General features: G+C 45.0%; 1 protein-coding gene across 3 annotated transcripts; it reads left to right on the top strand.

Annotated features, from left to right (window-relative positions):
• The first annotated feature begins 10 nt into the window (after window positions 1–10).
• ACOX1 (acyl-CoA oxidase 1) lies at window positions 11–21,947 on the top strand. 3 transcript variants are annotated; one of them, XM_032319514.1, is made up of 14 exons: window positions 11–264; window positions 536–695; window positions 5,619–5,779; window positions 14,573–14,680; window positions 15,514–15,633; window positions 15,776–15,891; window positions 16,280–16,449; window positions 17,532–17,694; window positions 18,124–18,314; window positions 18,802–18,981; window positions 19,120–19,225; window positions 19,387–19,530; window positions 19,643–19,849; window positions 20,525–21,947. In XM_032319514.1, exons 1-14 carry the CDS (start codon window positions 138–140, stop codon window positions 20,573–20,575), a joined length of 2,004 nt encoding a protein of 667 aa, XP_032175405.1. In that variant the 5' UTR covers window positions 11–137; the 3' UTR covers window positions 20,576–21,947. The 3 variants fall into 3 exon arrangements, with proteins under 3 accessions (XP_032175405.1, XP_032175404.1, XP_032175407.1); XM_032319513.1 differs by lacking the exon at window positions 5,619–5,779 and adding an exon at window positions 12,406–12,566 and having other exon boundaries at window positions 12–264; XM_032319516.1 differs by lacking the exons at window positions 11–264; window positions 536–695 and adding an exon at window positions 12,406–12,566 and having other exon boundaries at window positions 5,625–5,779.
• Window positions 21,948–22,253: the final 306 nt, after the last annotated feature.

Genomic DNA, 22,253 nt, shown 5'->3' with positions numbered 1-22,253 from the left:
GCGGGCCGGGGCGGGCGAGGGCGGGGCCTCGCCGGCCCTGGGGCGGCTCTTAGGGCCGGCCCCGCGCTGCCGCTGCAGACCGGTCGTCGCCGTCGCCGTCGCCGCCGCCGCCACCGCTTCGACCTCTGCCGCCACCGATGTTGCGTGTCGCCACCATGAACCAAGATCTTCGCAGGGAGCGGGAAGCCGCCAGCTTCAACCCGGAGCTGCTCACGCACGTCCTGGACGGCAGCCCCGAGAACACCCGGCGCCGCCGAGAGATCGGTGAGGGCGGCGGGCCAGGCCTCCCTCCTTCCCCGGGCGCGGCCCCACACTCGCTCGAGGACGAGTCGGGGGGCGCTGTGGAGCGTGGGCCGCTGCGCCGGGCTCAGCTTTGGGGGAGCCGGGACCCCCACCCCCGGGGCCGGCCTGTGGCGGGGTGAGGGGTGTCGGCCCACCTGCCCGCGCGCGGAAAACCCGCAGGGAGGGATTCCAGGAGGCGTCGGGGAGCCCTGCGTCTCGGTCTTCCTCTTGATGCCCTCTCGCCCTCTTCCAGAGAACCTGATTCTGAATGACCCGGACTTCCAGCACGAGGACTTGAATTTCCTCACCCGCAGCCAGCGCTACGAGGTGGCCGTTAGGAAGAGTGCCAACATGGTGAAGAAGATGCGGGAGTTCGGCATCGCGGACCCCGAGGAGATCATGTGGTTTAAAAGGTAGGTATGCCTGCGCCCCGATTAAGTGCCCGAACGCAAACCTTCTTTTAAACGCGCAGCCCGCGGTGTCCTCCTTCATCGTGCTGGACGTCGGACGGCTCAGCCTGCGTATTTGCACCCCACCTGCCAGTGATGTGAGCGAAAACCGGGGTTGGCTTCTGTGTTGAGGCCTTTTAAAGGGATGACGTTGGTAGAATGCTGATCGGGAATGGAGAGGCTGCGGTCTCCGTTCCCAGCAGTCAGTACCACTGCCTTTGGCCTAGACATCTCCGTGCGGAGTGATTTAAATTGCAAAATGCCTTTGCTCTTTGTAGCGAGAAGGTTTGCCAAATTTAGAAGCGGAGTTCGATTTTTGGTTGCAAGACCAAACCACGTTTTGGAGCAATAACAGATTGCATTTCAGTATGAGCGTATAAAGCTTGAGTTTAGACTGAAGGGCCGTGTGGGGTAGATGAAGAACACGAGTCAAACTTCAGAGCGAATATATAAAGAACCTAGCATTCTTCAATTTGGTGGCCGTGTTATCTAAATGGCTCGTGTTACTTAAATGGCATAGGAGACCTCCTAAAACCATGCCTTGGTACTAATGCTGGAAAGAGTAGTTCTTTTTCTTTTTCCAGGCCATCTGTTTTTTGTTGTGTTATGTTTCTTAATTAATTAGAAGTAAAGCACTTTTTTTTTTTTCCCCTTTATCCCAATGAGCACTAGTTACTGGACCTGAGTACAAGATTTCTCTGACCTCTGTGCTGTCTTAGACTTCTCATTCATTCCTGGACACTTCCTTTTTTGGGAACTTTTAGCATTTTAGAAGTCCATTATTTTCATCAATAAAGATTAAATGATACGAATGGTGTGTATTCAAGAGCCAAGAAAAAGGGAACATGTTACAAGTTTTGCCTTTATACAGTGATGGAAATTTCTTCTTTATTCTACTGCCTCTCAGACATTTAATATCTAATTTTTTCAGTCTAACCCGTTTAGTGTTTGGGGGAATGGAATCATTTACTGTATGCCTTGGGACTGAGAATTCCTCTTCCTTTTAGTCATAAAATTATGATTTACTTATTTTCAGTAGTCAGAATCAAAGTTGTTTATCAAATTCCAAATGTCCTTTTTTGCTTTTGACATTTGTAACTCACGGCTGTGGGGATATTGAGGTAGAGTGCCTCCTGGAAGATTATGTTTCTGAATCACCTGAGTTGGGTTTTAGGTAAACTTCAAAAATGTAAGATTTTACCCTTTTTTAAGCAATCCCCAAAAAAGAGATTTGTTCTGTTTTACTTCTAAGTGGTCGATGCAGTGCGTTTCAGAATTGATGAGATACTGTAGTCAGTGTTGGTTTGTAGTGTGTAAGCAGAGTGGAGTGAAGTCACAATGAAACAGAGCCTATGCCTTTATGTGGCTTAAAACAGCAGATGACATGACCCGGTTATTTTGCCTGTCACTTTTTATGATACAGAACTTGCTGTTTGGGGATTATAGGGTACAAAGGATTTTTTTGTTTTGTTTCTTTAAAAATTTTACTTACTTTTTTGACACAGAAAGAGCAGAAGTAGGGGAAGCAGCAGACAGAGGGAGAGGTAGAAGCAGGCTCCGGGCCTGGCTTGATTCCAGGACCACGGGATCTTGCATGACCGGAGCCGGAGAGAGCCAGGTGGCTCTAGACTACAAAGTTGAACACACCTTTTGACATCCTTCCAGTATTTCTAGGATAGGGCAGGGAAGTCAACGTATGTGAATGAAGGGGATTGAAAATGAGTCTTGGCAGTACTAAATGCTATTGAATCCAAGCCCGCCATTGACTGTAGCTCACACCCAAGTTTCATGTACCACTAAGAAAGAAAAAGTGCTGCCAATTAGCTATGACCTCCTGTTACTTGTAAGATGCGTCTGATTTTGTAAATGCTCCGTTGGTGCCGTATTGCCAGAACTGATGAAATATAGTAGTATTTCTCTTTAAAGGGATTTTGAACATTTACTGGTTTCTTTAAGATTTTATTTATTTATTTGACGGAGAGAGAGACAGTGAGAGAGGGAACACAAGCAGGGGGCATGGGAAAGGGAGAAGCCAACTCCCTTGCTGAGCCGGGATCCTGACGTGGGGCTCAATCCCAGGATCCTGGGATCATACCTGAGCCAAAGGCAGATGCTTAATGACTGAGCCACCCAGGCACCCTAAGCATTTACTGGTTTCTTTATAATTATTTCTCATATCTCAAAATTCATATATGGGAATTTTTTTTTTTTTTAAGATCTTATTTATTTATTTGACAGAGAGATCATAAGTAGGCAGAGAGGCAGGCAGAGAAAGGAGAAGCAGGCTGCCTGCTGAGCAGAGAGCCCCGATGCGGGGCTTGATCCCAGGACCCTGGGATCATGACCTGAGCTGAAGGCAGAGGCTTTAACCCTCTGAGCCACCCATGTGCCCCCATATATGGGAATATCTTGAAGTTGATGGAAAATTAGTAAGATACTTTGAGATTTCTCAACTTGAGCAGCAGAAGAATTGTTCTCTTCAGGCCTTGGTGAAAAAACCTTGCTGTTTGGGGAATGTAAAAATTGTTTTCCTAATCTCCTCTCCCACAATTTTGTCTTTTAATTATCCTGTTTCCTATGAAAAGAAAACTAAAGTAATTTAAAATTCTAATGAAGATCAGCCATGGTTTCTGTTACCCTCCTTAGGTTTTTCATTTCTTAATTTTTCTCTTTTTAAGATTGATTTATTTGTTTGATAGAGAGACGGCTAGAGAGGGAACACAGCAGGGGTAGTAGGAGAGCAGAAGCAGGCTTCTCGCCGAGCAGAGACCCCAAGGGCTCCATCCCAGGACCGCAGGCCTGCAGGATCATGACCTGAGCTAAAGGCAGACACTTTACAGGCGTCCCCCTCCTTAGGTTTTTAAAGCCGATTGCTTGAAAAGCATCTTCAGGAGTGATTAAACATAATTGAAAAACGAGCACTAATATTTTGTTCATGAGTTGATTTTCAAGTATCCTCAAAAAAGAATCTCAGTATGTTTATTAACATAACCAGTCAACAGTTTTTGTTTTGTGTTTTTCCCTCTGAATTTCTTAGAATTATATTGTGTCGGTATCATGATTTCACATAACCAACCCCACAGCCTCCCTTCCCTTCCAGGGAATAGGAGTGTCTTCTGTTGCCCCCATTTTGGGCACCTAAACAACTGCTTCTCTTCCTCAGAAACTCTCGTAAGTTCGTTTCCTCTTTTAGTGAAATGTCATTGTTAGGGAATGCTGTGGGGCTCTTTCCTTTGAGAGAATGACATCCGCATTTATCTACCCCATCAGGCTTTGAACTCCCCCTTCGGTGTGGCGGGCACTGCTGCTCCACTGTCCAGCAGCCGAAGCTCCTGTTGACCCAAGTCACTTGGAAGCTGTTCACACCTCCCCTTTTTCCTCTCCCTCCAGTCACTTTATTTTTTTTTTTAATAAAGATTTTTATTTATTTATTTGACAGAGGGAGATCATAAGTAGGCAGAGAGGCAGGCAGAGAGAGAGGGGGAAGCAGGCTCCCCGCTGAGCAGAGAGCCCAATGCAGGGCTGGATCCCAGGACCCCGGGATCTTGACCCGAGCCGAAGGCAGAGGCTTAACCCACTGAGCCACCCAGGTGCCCCGCCCTCCAGTCACTTTAAATTGACATTCAGTATTGGTGTAAACATTATGAAACCTCCAGGTTAAAAAGGCATTTTTTATATTCCTTGGATGCAAGCGTTCCTTAGGTGTTTCAGTCCGTCCCCAGGACCCCTAAAAGGTGATCTTCGAGCCTCAAAGTGAATTGGCAGCCTTCTGCCTCCATTTTTAAATTCAGGCCTTGCTCACTGGACAGACCACGATAAACTGGTGACACTGCTTCGTATTCATTCCTCTAGCAGTCATGAGGATCAGTTAGGTGCCCCTTACTTTGTACTTTGAGCTTTTTATTGAGATAGAACAAAGTAGACACCAGTAAGACCTTTCTCAATATAGCCAAGGCTGACTGGTATAGGTGGTTTGTATTTTGACTGTTTCAAGATTGTGGTGTTTTTTGTTTTTGTTTTTGTTTTTAAGATTTTATTTATTTATTTGACAGACAGAGATCACAAGCAGGCAGAGAGGCAGGCAGAGAGAGAGAGAGGAGGAAGCAGGCTTCCCGCTGAGCAGAGAGCCCGACGCGGGGCTCGATCCCAGGACCCTGGAATCATGACCTGAGCTGAAGGCAGAGGCCTTAACCCTCTGAGCCACCCAGGCGCCCCTCAAGATTGTGTTTTATGAGAAAATAGTTGGAGACAGAATTTCAGTGTGATTGGAGTTCCCTTAATCTGGAGTAAACATCAGACACCATCAGAGATAAATGTGTGACATTCTCCCATTTCTGTTTACCCACCTTCAAACTCTGAAGACCTTTAGAGATCTGTGGTTTGGCCCTGGAATGTGTATTTACTATCCTGGATGTTTGCTTTGGTGTTACCTGGGGAAAGATTAACCTGTTCTTCAGCAGCTGTTGTTCCTAGCTCTACAAATAAATATTCCATGGAGTTCCTTTTGATTTTCAAGACCAGTAAAACTTGAAAATAAAGCAAACACACCCACTCCAGAGAATACGATAAAACCAACAGATGACACCAACAAAACCAAAAAAACCCAAAAGGAATTCTTAGGCTAAAACCTGAGGTAGTATTTGCTTCCTGGCTGAAGTGTAGAATTAAAGAATTCTGGTTGTGAAACGACTTGGGTGGGGAAGGGGTGGATAGCACTGGATTTGGCCTTTTAGGTGGGGAAATGCTAAATTTTACATTTAATTTCTTAAGAGAATGGCTGAAATTTTCCCAGCCTCAATGCTGAAGGCCATAGTTGTCTGTCAAGAATGTGTGGTAGAATGCAGTTTCTGGAGTAAGGCTGAGATCCTTTTCTTTTCTCTCCTGTAGAATACATATGGTCAATTTTGTGGAACCTGTGGGCCTCAATTTCTCCATGTTTATTCCTACCTTGCTGAATCAGGGCACCACTGCTCAGCAGGAGAAATGGCTGCTTTCATCCCAAGGACTCCAGATAATTGGCACCTACGCCCAGACGGAAATGGGCCACGGTTAGTCCACATTTGAGGGTCAGGGGGTAACCCACCTCAGGACTTAAACTGATAAATGACTCCTGATGTTTGGTTTTTCCTGCTGCTACACTTTTGGGATTTTGTCTTTCAGTTGTTAAGCCTTAAAATTCAGCTTCTCATTTTCTCATCAATCATTTCCCCACAAACTGGTCCAAGACTCTAGCCTGAAACATCCTTCATTGTTATTTCTAGAAGTCTTTTTACCCTTGCTGCGTATACCCCATTTTAATGGCTGTTGAGCAGTTTGGAAAGATGAGATTGAAAATGTGGCAAAATTGCGTTGGCGTCTAATTATAAAGAGACACTTTGTTGGAAATTCTTGGGAGTGTTAATGCCTTAGCAATATCTGAAGGTTGCCTCTCTGCTTTCATGAAGCCAAAAATGTGGACTTTAAGGGGGACAGAGGATTAGAGCATTTAATTACTCTTTCTTTCATTGCCCACTAGCAGGCTTAGAAGGCAGGTTGGAAAAAAGTGCATGATTCTTTTCATTTGGTTACAGCAGTCTTTTTTTATACTTGTTTTCTTTACATATTTCTGGACTTTGGATTGCCAGTCATTCTTGGTTAAATTGTTCATAATAATGGGCACTTGGGTGGCTCAGTCGGTTAAGCGTCCAACTGAGGTCTTGATCTCAGAGTCGTGAGTTTGAGCCCCACATTGGACTCCATGCTGGGCGTGCTGTCCACTTAAAAAAAAATTGTTTATAAACGGCCAGCTCCTTTCAGAAAGTTTGTGTTTGGTCTGAATGAGAAGAACGTTCGTTTTCACAGACGAAGGCCATTGGGAGGTTTGGGGGTTTCAGATTTGAGCTGCCTTGTCGTTCCCTAATTTATCATAAGGCCACCATTATGTAAATAAGGAGAGAAGGAGACGCAAATAGCTTGAAAACTTCATTTTTGTGTTTGATTTGGTGCTTTGGGTTTGGTGAAATAGTTTAAGGAAATGTTCTTTATCATAATCCCCTTGAGAGCTGCAGATTCTGGTTGTGACGTTGTCTTCCGAACACCCTGCCCGAACACGAGCCCTTCGGCTTTAGGATAGCCGATACTGAAATCAGCAGCCTGAAGAAAGGTTCCTAAGGGAAGAAATGGAACATCATCCAGGTCTTCCTGTCTGGGGGATAGGGGCTGGAGGCTAGGGGGGAAAGAAGGGGAGTGTGTGTGTGTGTGTGTGTGTGTGTGTGTGTGTGTGTGTTGTAATCTTGAAATAGCTTTGTGGTACACAACCCTTCTTTTGTTTAAGTATGCATCCTTGTGGAATTTCTTTGACTTCTAGTCCATGCTATTCATAGGGGGCATAAAGATCTAAATTTTTCTGAGGCTAATTGAGTTTGATATGTGTGTGTCTCTGGTCTAACCCTTCCACTTCTATAAAGTATGTTGTAAATGCATATTTGCCCTAAATTTTGAAGGAGAGGAAAAAATGAGGACTTGAAGTTTCTGGTCTGAGGAGCCCAGAAATTGATCTGAGGTCCTGTGTTGTTCTGGGTGAGTTGGCATTTTTTGTGAGTTTTCTTTCCCTTATTGCTTCTCTCTTTCAGGTAATTTCTTGTACTTGAACCAACTTTGTGTTAATCTCTTGCATTTTCGTGAACAGAATTGTGACATTAGGTCTTGTTCCCCGCTGGGGCCTTGTCCGTTCACATTGGGGTTTGTTGGGCTTCGCCCACTGCTGTCCTTTTCCCCGGGGGCACCAGTCAGTCTGTCGGTGAATTCGTGTCCTGTGACAGTGCAGCGTTGTGTAGAACAATCAGTCCTTTGACATCAGAGAGACTGGAAACATGCATGGAGACATCGTGCAGATGGAGGGTAGAAGGTTCGATCTGAAGACCAGAATGTTGACCGGCCAACAGTGGTTACCTCAGGTGTCTCGGAATTGGCTCTGCCTTCAAGGTGGGACTCTCTCGGCTCTAGGATGCTGCTGGGATTGAGGAGACAGCCCTGCTCCAGCGCCTTCCAGGATCCTAAAGAGTCTTAAAATTCAGTCCCCTGCACGACATCTCCATCACCTGCTTTCTCTCGTCCCTCCTCTAAATAACTCGCCTGTCTGTAGAGGCCCACAAACTGCGACACCCGCTTGGTCTAGGGGTCCTTGAGCCTTCTTTACTCCAGGGCAGAGGTCTGAGCTCAAGGGCGCGCCCTCTGCCGGGGGTTCTGGTGCCAAAGGGACTGTCCATGGAGTGTGGCCCAGCAGGAACCCTCCTGACCCTGCATTTCTCCAGGTCCCAAAGCAGGTAGTATGCTTGGTCTTCACAGGTACGTGGTCACTTCAAGTTCTTGGCCACCTTATGGCAATTCTCCTTCCTTTGTTTTCTGCTGTTGTCATCCAAGAAAATAGAGCTTCTGCAATACCCAGTTACCTTCCTTGCAGATTGGTGCAGAACTCTGATAGGAACTAACGCACTCTCTTCCTTTGGAACTTGAGAAATAGTGAACGTGGTTGTGCCCATCACTAGTCTTTCTCCCCCGTATTTTCACTTCTCTGTCTCCTGTCTTCTTTTCCACTGAGTCTCTTCCCCGTTGGAGCCCATGTGGCTCGCTCCCTATGTCTGGAGGCTCTTCTAATTCCCCACATGATGGTTTGTAACAATATAAACTGCAAAAACCAGGGCCTTTGAGGTTATGCCTTCAGAATAACTTTCTCAGAAGTAAACTACTGCATTGAAAGGAGGGACCATTCAGTAGCTTTTGTTGCATAGTTTAAGACTTCTGGAAACACAGAACTGGTTTATAGTGTATTTAGCAAATTATTTGTGTGCTCTGTCTCCAGAAGCCCCATCAATGTGGTTGCTTTAATGTTTTTTGCTACTTTAATACATATCTAAGAGTTAAAGTTTTCATTTTCCAATGCCAGTGAGCTTGGACGTGTTGGCTTACTGTCTGTATTTCCTGTGTATAAACTGGGTTTTTCTCCTTTGCGTGTTGATTGGATAGAATCTGTACATTGATCTTACATGATTATGTTGATGCTTCAAGTATTTTTTCTCTTGCCTTCTGTTTTGTTAAACATTTTGGCTTTACGTATAGAATGCGTCCTTCTCTGAATGGGTACACATTTTTTTTCTTCATATCTTGGATAATTATTCTCTTATTTTCTTCCAGTATTTTTGTTCAGTTTATGTTTAATGCTTTGACTTGTCTATGGTGTAGAATGATGAATGAATCCCGTGCTGTTTTTGTTTATTAGCTAGTAGTTTTTTTCCCCGGTTGTTCTTTCCAGTTCTTCTTAGAGTTTTATTAATAGTTTCAGTTTATTTCTGGAACCTTAACGTATATTTATTAGTCCCTTTGTTTTTCTCCTAACATCATAAAGATTGGTTCATTGTTGCTTTGCAAGATATTTAAAAATCTGATAGGATAAGCCTCCTGTTATATTTTAAGACCCTCATATTTGGTGTTCTTGTATATTTATTCTTCTAGGCGAAATCCAATCTTAATTTGTTAAATTCTAAATTATATTCTGCAGGAATTTCAAATCCGTGTTACATTAAATCCTTGTATTTCTTGGGAAGTATTATCTTTATTATAATAAAGGACTGACTTTTTGACCTAAGAATTAGCAATTTCTTTCCTGTTAGGTATAACTTCTTTCATTCATCCTATTAGGTATTGATTTTTTTTTCCCTAGTTAAATCGTTAATATCCTGAGCAAAGTTATGTAACAGATTTTAAATATTTTGTTGTGTTTGTAAATTGCTTTTCTCTTTACTGAGGTTTCTGCTTAAAGCGTCCTGATGGATAAGAATGCAGTGATTTTTTTCTTTTCCTTAGAGCGTACAGCTTTTAAATATATATTTATTATCGGTGGTATTTTGTTGTTGATTCCTAGGATTATAATCATGCTGCCCACAGAGATGCTATTTTAAGTCCTTCCTTTTTTAATGTATTATTAATCTAATCATTTTGTCCTCAGCATTGGCTGCCAGCCCTAGGTCATGTAGAGGGAGAGACTGGAAAGGCCTTTCAGTGTCACGGTTTTAAAAAGATTAACGGTAGCACTTCATCAAAGTAAAATGTTGGAGCTTTGTGATTTTAAAATAAAGGATTTAAAAATAATGTGTAATCTTTATCATGCATAACTAACTTTTTACAACAAATACTTGATTTCAAGTCAAAGAAACTATCCAGGTCACTTTCCCCTTGTAACATGTCTAAATTTCATCCACTTGTGCATAATCCTTACCCTAGTCACAAGAGATCTTTTTCTCCTAAAAACGTTCTTCAGTCTCAGAGCGGTTTCTGATTACAGTAGTTTCCCCTGCCCTATTCTGTGTGTTTTGTGGTAACGCTGACATTGGTTTTTCCAGCATACTGATGTAGACCCCCTCCTGTGGGTCTGGTGGACTGCATCAGAGTGGCCCGTCCCTCCCCAGGAATCGCTCTGGGTTCTAGCAATGCCAAGTAGGCTTTCAGCACTGAAAGTGGCAGGTCCCAGGCCACAGGGGTCAGTCCTGGTTCCACCGGTTTCCTCCTATCAGGTCCCAGGTGTATGCTGATTTTTCTTCCTAGGCACTGTTCTTTTAATTAAAACCCGGAGGCGAAGGCATTCCTCCTTGTGAGGGAAAGTACTCTCTCCTCACCCGATTGTGTTTTTCTGGAGGGTTTCCACTGTTTTTAACTCTTTATTTTGAAATGCTTATAAATCCATAGGAAGCTGCAGAGGTAGTACAGAGAGGTTCCGTGGGCCTCCCCCGCAGTTTCCACCAGGGCTAAGGTGTTACGGGGACTTGCCTTTGCCACTGGCAGAGAGCGCAGCGCTGCGGCCAGCTCTCCTGGGTGTCTCTGGTGTCCTCCTCCTAGTGCGGGGTCCTGGCGGCACCTGTATGAGAATTTCCACAACCAGAAGATGTGATCAGGTGGTGGGATTCTTGTCCTCCTTCTGCCATTATCTCCCTGATCTGAGAGCACTTCCCTCACCTCAGCCTAATTTTTTTAAAAAGTGGGTCACACAACCTTTGATTTTTCTGTGATTGGGTAACAAAGTAACCATTGCAATCAGAACACCGAGCTGATCAGCCCTCTGCGAGCGGCCAGTGCTCCACTGGTATTTTCCTTCTTCCTTTCTGGACAAACTGAGAGGGTTTTTTGGTTTGGGTTTTTTTAAAAAAAGATTTTATTTATTTATTTATTTATTTATTTATTTGACAGAGATTACAAGCAGGCAGACAGGAGGAATCAGGCTTCCCGCTGAGCAGAGAGCCCCATGTGGGGCTCGATCCCAGGACCCTGGGATCATGACCTGAGCCGAAGGCAGAGGCTTTAACCCACTGAGCCACCCAGGCGCCCCAAACTGAGAGGTTTTAAAACTGAAAAGTCACATGGGCTAATTTCTAAGATAATTAAAGAGAATAATAAGGAGCAGTATAGAGTCGGTTAAGCTAGATTTGGAAGTTCAGTGGGATTCCAGTAATGTGACAAGATAACGAAGACATTTCAATCTATTTCCCACTAGAAAGTAATTCACACAGAAGTCTAAGGCATCTGCAAATTTTAAGTGGAAAAGAATGACTTTAGAAAGTGGATTCAGGGGGCGCCTGGGTGGCTCAGTGGGTTAAAGCCTCTGCCTTTGGCTCAGGTCATGATCCCAGGGTCCTGGGATCGAGCCCCGCATCGGACTTTCTGCTCAGCAAGGAGCCTGCTTCTTCCTCTCTCTCTCTCTGCCTGCCTCTCTACCTGCTTGTGATCTCTGTCAAATAAATAAATAAAATCTTTAAAAAAAAAAAAAAAGAAGAAGAAGAAGAAAGTAAGTGGATTCAGGGGCGCCTGTCTGGCTCAGTTGTAAATAAATAAATAAATGGATTCAGAATTACTAAAACTAAGGTGTTTATTATCAGCAGTGATAATCCCCATATAATTGGCTTGTTATGCATGAATCAGTTATTTGTAATTATTACTGTGGTCTTTTCCTAGAAATTGCATGTCTTTTTTTATTTCTGATATTAATCACTGGGTGAGGAGCGCTGCCAGTTTTTGCATTAAATTGTTTCAACAGGGCATGGCTGGATATTTGTGATGAACCTAAATGAAACAACCAGATTTTTTAAAAAAACAGATTTATGTAAGGAATGTGGCTTTTGCTGGTTGTTTTATGGACACACACGAAGGATTCCAGCCTAGAAGCAATTAAAATTGCTTCTAGAAAAGCCTTTCGTCTGGGGGAGCATTTATCCATTTGAGAGAACAGTTCCCCCGTCTCACCTCATCAGAGTAAATCATTGCACAGCTTAAATTCTCCATCCCATACAACCGCTTCAGATTTTTTATTGTCTTTGCTTTATTGCAAGGCTGGACTCCTCTCCCTGCCTCGCACGTTTTTGCGGCACAGGCTTCAGAATCGGCAGCCAGTGCTCGCCAAGACCGATTGTGTCAGAGCCGAGCAGCGGAAGAACAAACTTCTCGCCCACTTAAGAAAAATGAAATTTGCCGAGAGTTGGTGAAAGTCATACAGAAAGGGGCAGCACTCCCACCCATGATGATGTCCACCCAACTAATTCATACTTACAGAAGGTTTTTTCTCTCCTTCCTCTCACTCTGTTCACATTGCCGTTTCTCTCACACCTGATGACTCTTCTCTCAAATGCCCGTCCTTGGTGTTGCTTCGAAGTTTTGTGCACCGAGGGCGGCCTGAGCCTCTGGATCTCCACTTGGGCATGTTCTTGCCCACTTTACTCCACCAGGCGACCGCGGAGCAGCAGGAGCGCTTCTTCATTCCCGCCTGGAACTTGGAGATCATTGGCACTTATGCCCAGACAGAGATGGGCCATGGTACGGTGCGTTCAGTCTACCTTCGGGGCTGGGCGGGGCTCTGCAGGCTTAGGTATGTATGTGGACAGCCCCTCGCGTGTAGCAAGGGCGCACCCGTGTGCCCTGATCCCCCTGCAGAGGCCAGGGTTTCTGCACACGCGAGTCTTGGCATAGCCATGGCTTTGGTCAGTGGAAAGGAAAGGTTATGTTATCACAGAACTATGCTGATTATTCTTTTTCATGGTTCCCCTCTGGGGGTCAAGAATAACGAGTCAGGATTTATTTACTGAGTGCTTTTCCAAGTTCCTTGGAGTTGTGTAGAATTAGGTGCATGTAGCATCCGAATCCATCTTTCTCCATCACTGTCTGATTACCTTTCCTACGGATACCTTAATGAGCGTGCCCAGATTCCAGAAGCAGCACAGATCAGTAGTGCAGGTGCTCTCTGACTTGCTTGAGGGAAATGAGTGGCTTATATTACCATAATGTGAACATTTTATACCTTGATCTTTTTTGTGCCTTGATTCAGTAAATTCAATCATGTTCTGAAGGCAGCTTGGCCAAAGATTATTGGGGGGAAAAAAAAATAAAGATAAGGCGTACTTCCAGGCAGTTGGTTTTGGAGGGAGTGGCTGTCCCTGTGAGTCTGGTCTGAATTGGTGTGTCTGTTTGCTGTCATTTCCTTCCACCTTCTCTTTTCCGACTTTGAGGTTTCACAGCCGATCTAATGTATATTTGCTACGTGTTCATTTCTCTGCAACTTTATCTTAATTGTATAGCTAATTTGGCTCCTGCTGCAAAGTTGTAATTTACAGGGTTCTCACAAGACCCAGTCCATTGTGCATTTGCAAACATTTTGTCATTATCTTTTCTATTATTCTGTTACTTCTTTTCCTATAAAAACTTCTTTGCTGAAAGTGTTTGGTACCTTGGTTCTCACATGTACTGGAGAAGGTTGTGGATCACACATGAAGTGATCATTTCTGTTCCTCAACTTGGAAGTTCCTAAGTGTTCCAAAATTTAAGTTTTTAATGAGATCTGGAGTTACCTAAGCAGTTTGGGAAAAGGTTCTCAGCATTTGCTTCGGGATAGTATAATTAGAGGAAGTATCACTTAGAACATTTATCTGTAACTGTTTTCATAGAATTTTGGCGCATTTGTATTAGGATTTAAAGCACGAATCTTTGTCCATCTCCAGTCAACATGAGACTGGGAACATGAGACTACTCACAGTAATGAACCAGCCAGGTCAAAGTTAAGGCCTGACATTGGATATCACAGAGCGCATTCAGACCTTATTATCAGACTTTTAGAAATCAAAAAAGAAAAAAAAAGTCATTGTTCCAGGTCTCTTTTCCCCATGGCGGTTATATCTTTTTAACGTTCTTATTTTCCATTCTAGCAATCATTCTAAAATAAGTCTTTAATTTATGAGAACTTTGGCTGGAGTCTCTTTCTGTAACCGGTTATCTTAGTCTTTGTAAACAGAGAAGCCCAGAGTGTTGAACTGGTGTGTAGACAGCGTACATGGGTTGAAATTGGCACGCTTAAACTTAGAGATGTTATTTTTAGAAAGGCAGTTAACTTCCCTGTTATGTTCCTATCCTATGACCTCGTGAAAATAAGATTCTAAGCTGCCTTTACATTTTCTTTTGATCTAAATAGAGGTGCATTAACTGAAGTGCACAGACAGAACATGCTTGACATTTGTTTTCCCTTCATAGAAGCTGCCAGGTTTGAGTATAGAGATTCTGCGGCACTGGCTCAGTGGGTAGAGCATGTGACTCTTGATCACAGGGTCATGAGTTCAAGCCCCAACTGGGTTTACTTTAAAAAAAAAAAAAATAGTATAGGGAAGTATGTATCTTGGTTATTAACCATTTGTAGCTTATCTACAGATGTCTTCTTGTTGTTAGATTTTGTTGTTCTCTGAGGTAATAGAGCTGAAAGGACGGGGCGGGAGATTTTACCCTGTGCTTGTTTGTTCCCATATTTTAGCCAAGGTGAATGTAACTTATTTCCTTAGGAACTCATCTCCGAGGCTTGGAAACCACAGCCACTTACGACCCTGAAACTCAGGAGTTCATTCTCAACAGCCCTACTGTGACCTCCATCAAGTGGTGGCCTGGTGGACGTATGTGAATTTCTTAGCATTTATTGGGTGTTTTGAAGAGTTACTACAAGATTTATACAATAATTATAATAATTATAATTAATAATTAATTATAAATACAAATGTTTAGCTTATATGAGAATATCATTTTGGAATACGGGAAACGCTGAAGTCTCAGACTCTTCACAGCCATCAACAGCCTCTTGTGGTGCCTGTTGTAGACCTTCCTCCACTTAAAGGCGCAGAGAGACGGCTGTCTTACTCTCTTTTAAGTTTTCCTCTGAGCATTCCCATCATTAGCAGTTTCCTTAGTCACCATTTAAACCAGCTTCGTATTCCTTGTGTGGTTATAAGTAATGTAAATGTAAATAGCCACTTGTGGCTAGTGGCCACTGTTTTGGAAAGCACTTCATTAAGGGAGGAAAAGGAAATAAATTAATGTTCTTATGGTTATCCTAAAAAAAAATTTCATGTAAATGAATAAGAGATAAGTAGAAAAGAAAGTAAATTTTTTAGTGAAGTTTTTTTTTTAATGAAGGATTACTAGCGAATAAACAAGCTGTATGCCTTAAACTTACAAACACTGTAGGTCCATAATGTCTCAGTAAAGTGAGTATAAAAGCTTTTATATATATAAAATGAAGGATTGCTTTGCCAGAATTCGATACATTTTAACGGCAATCAGCTTAAGTGAATTTCTTTCAGAAAACTGGGTGTGGTACTGTCAGAAGCTTCTTGGGTCCACTGTATCGATGGAGGCTGGTTTTTACATACGGTTTCCCCCCATCTTTTATTTCTGTCCTTTGAAAGGTGTTAAGAGTTTGCTCACTTCTGTCTCCTTTCTGATGTTACAGTTGGAAAGACTTCGAATCATGCAATAGTTCTTGCCCAGCTCATCACTAAGGGGAAGTGCTACGGGCTACACGCCTTCATCGTACCCATTCGTGAAATTGGGACGCATAAGCCTTTGCCAGGTTAGAATCGTTCATCTGCTGTTGAGTTGCGCAACTAAACCGATGACATTCTTCTGCAAAAAGTGTAACACAACGAGAGAGGCCAGGCAAGCCTGGAATTGCGGAGCATGAACACCTTGTGATTGCCTTTCATCTGTGTTAGGTATTACCGTGGGAGACATCGGGCCCAAATTTGGCTATGATGAGATGGACAACGGCTACCTGAAGATGGACAATTACCGTATTCCCAGAGAAAACATGCTGATGAAGTACGCCCAGGTATGTTGGCGCAGCAGAGGTGTCCGACGTGGGGTTTCGGTCGGTGGCTGTCGGTCACCACGGGGTTGCGAGGGTCTGTTCTTTGAGAAAGTAGTAACATGTTTTTACTTCTGATGCTGCTTTTCTTAATGACCATGAAATCAAAAGCAGTTGGCAGGTATGAAGAACATATTCTAGTTTGCTAAACCAGTGGGTCTCATACTTCAGCATGTGTTAGAACCCCCTGGAGGGCTGTGTCTAGTAGGTCAGGGTGGGGATGAGATTTTGTGTTTCTAGCAAGTTCCCAGGAGATGCTGCCGTTCTGGGGACCACCCTTTGAGAATCATGAGCACAGACTGCCACTCGAGTTTTAACGGAAGGAAGCATCAGTCCCGTGTTCTTTGTCCAGGTGAAGCCTGATGGCACGTACGTGAAGCCTGTGAGTAACAAGCTGACCTATGGGACCATGGTGTTTGTGAGGTCGTTCCTCGTGGGAGAAGCCGCCCGGTCCCTGTCCAAGGCCTGCACCATTGCTATCCGCTATAGCGCTGTGAGGCACCAGTCTGAAATCAAGCCAGGGTAAGGGAGGCATCTGAGATGGGCTCAGTGCTGAAGACCCCCCGCCTTCGACCCCATTCCAATATCAAAATCCCCAAATGTGATCTCGAGACTGTGAGTTGGCCATGCAAAATCAGCCAAGGGGGCAGTGTGCTGGGTCTGCTCCTTAGAAACCAGACTGCCTTTTCTTAAGTAGAAAGATGAGGGTAGCCACCTTACTATTTTTAACCTAAGAAAATCAGTAATATTACTAGAACTCTATAAATGAAATGTTTAGAGGTGCCTGGGTTAGAGGCTAAGTTGTCAGCCTTTAGCTCGAGTCAAGATCCCAGACTGTGGGATCGAGCCGCATGTTGGGCTCTCTGCTCAGCGTGGAACCTGCTTCTCCCTTTTCCCCTGCTTGTGTGCACACACGCTTACGCTCGCTCGCTCTCTCTCAAATAAATACTAAAATCTTTAAACAAAAAATGAAATGTTTAGAACACTAAAGGCAGTTTGAAAGTCCTGAATGGTGGGAATGGCATGAATGGGGCTCCGACTGTGTTCACAGCCGTAGTGTGGTCTTACTGCCTTTCACTTGAGCCTGACTCTCTGATGACCTTTCTAACTCCTGTTGAAGGAGTAACGAAATCGGTAAGCGCTGACCTTCTTAGATGTCAGATATTTAACTCCGTGCATTGGGTCTTTCCAGAATTGTGGTGAAAATCGTTTATTCAGCCATGTAGTGTGTTAGACTTCTTTATCATCGCTTTCCTTCTGGGAAGTTAACTTTGATCTTTGAATGTTGCCGTGCGGTAGTTTCCTTCGTCGCACTGCAGAGACGAGGATGGACGTGACCTTCACGGCCGGAAAATTGATCTGCCTAGGCGGGTTCAGCAAGGTAGTTGAGAACATGGTTTTCTGGAGCCAGATAACCTAGATTTCAATTGAGAGAGGATCCGCCACATACTGGCTGTGTGACCTCAGACAGGTTCTCAACCTGTTGTTTTCCCCTCCGTGAAATGGGGAGAAGGTTGCGCGGTGTGTCGCAGTGTGTAGACCCGGGTCTGGTGCGCATTAAGTTCGGTGTCAGTGTTTACTTCGGTTTCTTCTCTGTCCTTTAGTGAACCAGAACCACAGATTTTGGATTTTCAGACCCAGCAGTATAAACTCTTCCCACTCCTGGCCACTGCCTATGCCTTCCAGTTTGTGGGTGCATACGTGAAGGAGACCTACCATCGGATTAATGAGGGTATTGGCCAAGGGGATCTGAGTGAACTGCCCGAGGTATGTGTTTTCTCATTCACTTGCGGGCTCCCTTCTGTTTGATATTCGCTGGTTGGATAATATCCAGGGAAAACTACATGGAGGGCTTTCTTGAGAAGAATCCACATGTTCTCAAAAGATTCAGCCATTTTTTTCATTGAAAGTGAACCAGATCAGAAGATATGTGGGTTTTGTTTTTAAGTTTCAGAAGCACGATACCACTGTGATCGTTTATTAATCAAAGGAACATAGTGGTGACTTTTTTGCATTGTGGAAGGGAGTGTGGGAAACAGTACAAATTCAGTCCACTGAGACGGCCGTGCTCTAGTTTGCACGCATGCCAAGGGATGGGGCGCGTGGCTGGCACTGTCCGGTGAGGAAGGGAGGGCTTCCTGGGGTGGCTGGGACTGGGGGCGCCCCCTGCTCCCTGACAGCCTCGCTTCCCCTCAGCTCCACGCCCTCGTCGCCGGCCTGAAGGCTTTCACCTCCTGGACAACGAATGCCGCTATCGAAGCCTGTCGGATGGCGTGCGGCGGGCACGGCTACTCTCACTGCAGCGGCCTTCCGAATATCTACGTCACTTTTACCCCCACCTGCACCTTTGAGGGCGAGAACACTGTCATGATGCTGCAGACAGCGAGGTGAGAACCCGCTCTGTGCTTTAGCTGTCCTTATGGCGTTGGGCGCCCGCGCGGCTCTGTTAAGTGTCCGACTCTTGGTTTCGGCGCAGGTCGTGGTCTCAGGGTCCCGGGATCGAGCCTGGTGCCAGGCTCTGCACCCAGTGTGGAGTCTGCTTGGGATTGTCTCTCCCTCTCCCTCTGCCTGCGCGCGTGTGCTCGCTCTCTCTCTCTGTCTCTCTCTCTGTCTCTCTCACTCGCTCTCTGTGTCTCTGTCTCTCACATAACTAAGACTGTTTGAGTCCTCTTCATCGGTTCCTGTTCCCACGTTTGCGCTTCACGTTACATTTGTTCTTGAGAAAGGTGGTTTTGCCTCCATCTCACCCGCCCGTGTTATCCCGTGGGCGGCCGAGCAAGTCAAGACACCTGTTGCATTACTTAAAGTTGTTGCAAGAGTGTCTCTCTGCCGAGAAGCGTAGGTGCTGAGAGCACGTGTCCTTGTGGTTTCTAGGTTCCTGATGAAAAGTTACGACCAGGTGCACTCAGGGAAGCTGGTGGGCGGCATGGGGTCCTACCTGAATGACCTGCCCACTCAGCGCATCCAGCCGCGGCAGGTGGCGGTGTGGCCGAGCGTGGTGGACATCGACAGCCCTGACAGCCTGACGGAAGCGTACAAGCTTCGTGCAGCCAGGTTAGCCCCCCCCCCCCCCCCGCCCTGGGGTCGGCCGCCGGGGGAGCCTCTAGGGGCTGGGGCCTGACGGAAGAGCGGGAAGCCCGAGTCCTGCCCAGCATTTCCTGCAAGCTCCAGTTTTCTCTCATTTCTTAACAGATTGGTAGAAATTGCTGCAAAAAACCTTCAAAATGAAGTGATTCAGAGAGAAAGCAAGGAGGTAGCATGGAACCTAACCTCCGTGGACCTTGTTCGAGCCAGCGAGGTCAGTGGTAGCTCCCTCCCTGTCTCTCTTCTTCCCTCTCTCCCTCCCCAGCCCTCACAACACCCCCTTCCCGCCCCCAGCCCGTGTTCTTAGTGCAGAAACCCTTGTTGCTGTGCGCTGAATCTTTTCCAAAGGCTCTCTGGCGTTTTCTTTTTATCTAGGCACATTGCCACTATGTGGCGGTTAAGCTCTTCTCAGAAAAACTCCTCAAAATTCAAGATAAATCTGTCCACGCTGTCTTAAGGAATTTATGTCTCTTGTATTGTCTCTATGGAATCAGTCAGAAGGCAGGGGATTTTCTTCAGGTGCGTATTATCTGAATTTAAGTCCTTTTTTTTTGTAGAAAAGTCACTGTGGTCGTCTATGAATGTCTGTCTTTATATGTGTATCTTTGTTTGCTTATTTTATCTTTTCTAGGGAAGCATCATGACAGAGTCTCAAATTACCCAAGTAAATCAACGCATAAAGGAGTTGCTGACTGCAATTCGCCCAGACGCTGTTGCTCTGGTGGACGCGTTTGATTTTCAGGATGTGACACTCGGCTCTGTGCTTGGCCGTTACGATGGGAATGTGTATGAAAATTTGTTTGAGTGGGCCAAGAAATCCCCACTGAACAAATCAGAGGTACAAAAAACAGTGTCTTTCCACCTTTTGAACTTCTCCATTTAAATATTATGGCAGGAAAGACCTCAGAGGTGAGTCCTCTGTGAAAGTTCTGGAAGCTCCTGTGGCCTCTTTGGACAGTCCCTTTTTTTGAGGAACAGATTCAGAAGGGAACTGGGTCGTTCCTATAGATCACAGGTCTTTCATCTCCTTGACTGTTTAATAACTGTTGGACAGGGGCGCCTGGGTGGCTCAGTCGTTGGGCGTCTGCTTTCGGCTCAGGTCATGGTCCCAGGGTCCTGGGATCAAATCCCGCATCGGGCTTTATGCTCGGTGGGAAGCCTGCTTCTCCCTCTCCCATTCCTCCTGCTTGTGTTCCTTCTCTTGCTGTCTCTCTCTACCAAATAAATAAAATCTTAAAAAAAAAAGTATTGGACACATTCAAACATATACAAAAATGGAATACTGTCATACAACCCCCGTGTACCCTTTGTCACACCTCAGTGACTAGTCTCCTGGCCATTGTGTTTCACTTGAATACTCCCCTCCCCTGCATCTCCCCTGGGAACTGTGGTGAGACAAAGGCAAGACAGCAGATGACTTTATCCGTGGATATCTCAGTACGGGTCTTCCCACCTTCTCGGGTGAAAGCGTGCTGGTTTACACTGCAGCCCCTGTTCTCGCCTTTCCCTGCAGGTCCATGAGTCTTACTACAAGTACCTGAAGCCACTGCAGTCCAAGCTCTGAAGGGTCGTGGGGACAAGTTCCACTCGCTCCAGGAAGCAGCTGGACTCAACACCCCTTAACACTTGTCATGCAGATCTGCTTGGAATCTTTACCAAACTCGGAGAGCTGTGGAGCAAATGATAAATTGAGCCCTTTCCTCTTTTGATAAATGAAGAAAAATGAACAGATTTCAGAGATTAAATGAAAAAAAAACCAGATGTGTTTGAAGTGCACTTAACACGGCAAGAGGCCTGTCAAGCCCCAGAAAGAGCTTTAAGAGATACAGCGTGACTTCCATCTGTAGTGCTGCTGACCCCAGTAGGCCATGACCTTGGATAATTCGTAGAATTTAACTACTGAGTAGTTAATTATTTTCACCTCTTAAGCGCTAATCACTGGGTATATAAGTGTTTTTAAGCAAAGGTATTTTATTTGGGGGTAAAGCCCTTCCCACCTTTTCTGCTAAACGTCCTACCACTCTTGCCACGGGCCCTGGCTCAGCAGCAGGACTGAAGAGAAGGGATTCTGGGAAAGACGCGGATCAGGAAACTTGAGTGCGAGTGAAGTGTGTGCGCGGCGCACTGACACGACTCCAGCTGTTCGCCCCTCTTTGCCGACCTGTTGCTTCCACCTCTGTTCACAGTAGCATCTTCCCGGCACTCGGAGCTCTTCGGCACAGGCCTCGCCTAGGGTCACTGTCCCATGTCATTAGAAATCAGTCTTCCATTTGAGAGATCCCTAAGTCATCGGTGCGGTGGCACAACAGCTCGCTTTGTCCTAGACTTCTCGGGAAGGGGCAGGAAGCAAAATTATCTCCGCAGTTTTGACCCTTGGCCACTGATGGCATCTCCAGCAGTGGTGATTCATCTCTGTCCCCCTCCCTGTCCTGAACGAGATGCTAAGAAAGGAAAAGGAGTCACAGCTCCTTTGTGGTAGAAGGAGTATAGGGAGAGCTCTCTTAGTCGCGGCTACTGGGACTGTGTTGTCCCTACCACTGGCTATTTTGGAACAATCCAGATTTTCTATATTCTGCCATTGTCCTAAACTATTTGAATGCTTGGAGGTCACAGTGTTTGGCAGTGCAAAGGTAGACGCTCAGGCCACCTCCTCTGCCCAGGAGCACCACAGAAAACTGTGACAAACCATGTCGTCTGGTTTGGGGATTTAAATCATCGAATCAATATAATCATCAAAACTATGGCTAAGGGATAAATGCAAATTTCACAGAATGTCTTTCTTACTATACATGGGCTTTGTTTTCAGTCTCTTCCTGGGAGTTTGATCTGAATTGTGATCTTTGAGCTGAAATCTAATTTACACAATCATTCTGTATTTAAAGGTTAAACATGTAATTCCTAATGAAGTTTTTTCTTAAAATCGAAGTAAAACAGCATCACCTGTTTTGTTTTGTTCTGTTTTTTTAACCTATTAACTGTATTTGTGACATCTGTCTCACAAAACCAGTGAGAATCGGTCTGGAGAATGTGGTATAATTTAGGGGAAATGTCATTTCTACCTTGGGACCCAGCATAAAATCTATCACAGTGGAACCAGTTATATGAGACTCTCATGTTCAGAATACTCGTTGGCCACTAAGCCTTAATCCTTCCACCAAGAGAGCTGACTGGGAATTTTTTTTTTAAGATTGAAGTAGCAAACTCTGTTCATTTCTTTGAGATATATCTGGACCATAGTTCAG

Source organism: Mustela erminea, chromosome 18 (genome assembly GCF_009829155.1).
Source record: "Mustela erminea isolate mMusErm1 chromosome 18, mMusErm1.Pri, whole genome shotgun sequence".
Classification (NCBI taxonomy): domain Eukaryota; kingdom Metazoa; phylum Chordata; class Mammalia; order Carnivora; family Mustelidae; genus Mustela; species Mustela erminea.
Note: the sequence above shows the minus strand (reverse complement) of the source record. Positions and strands in the feature narration are given on the sequence as shown.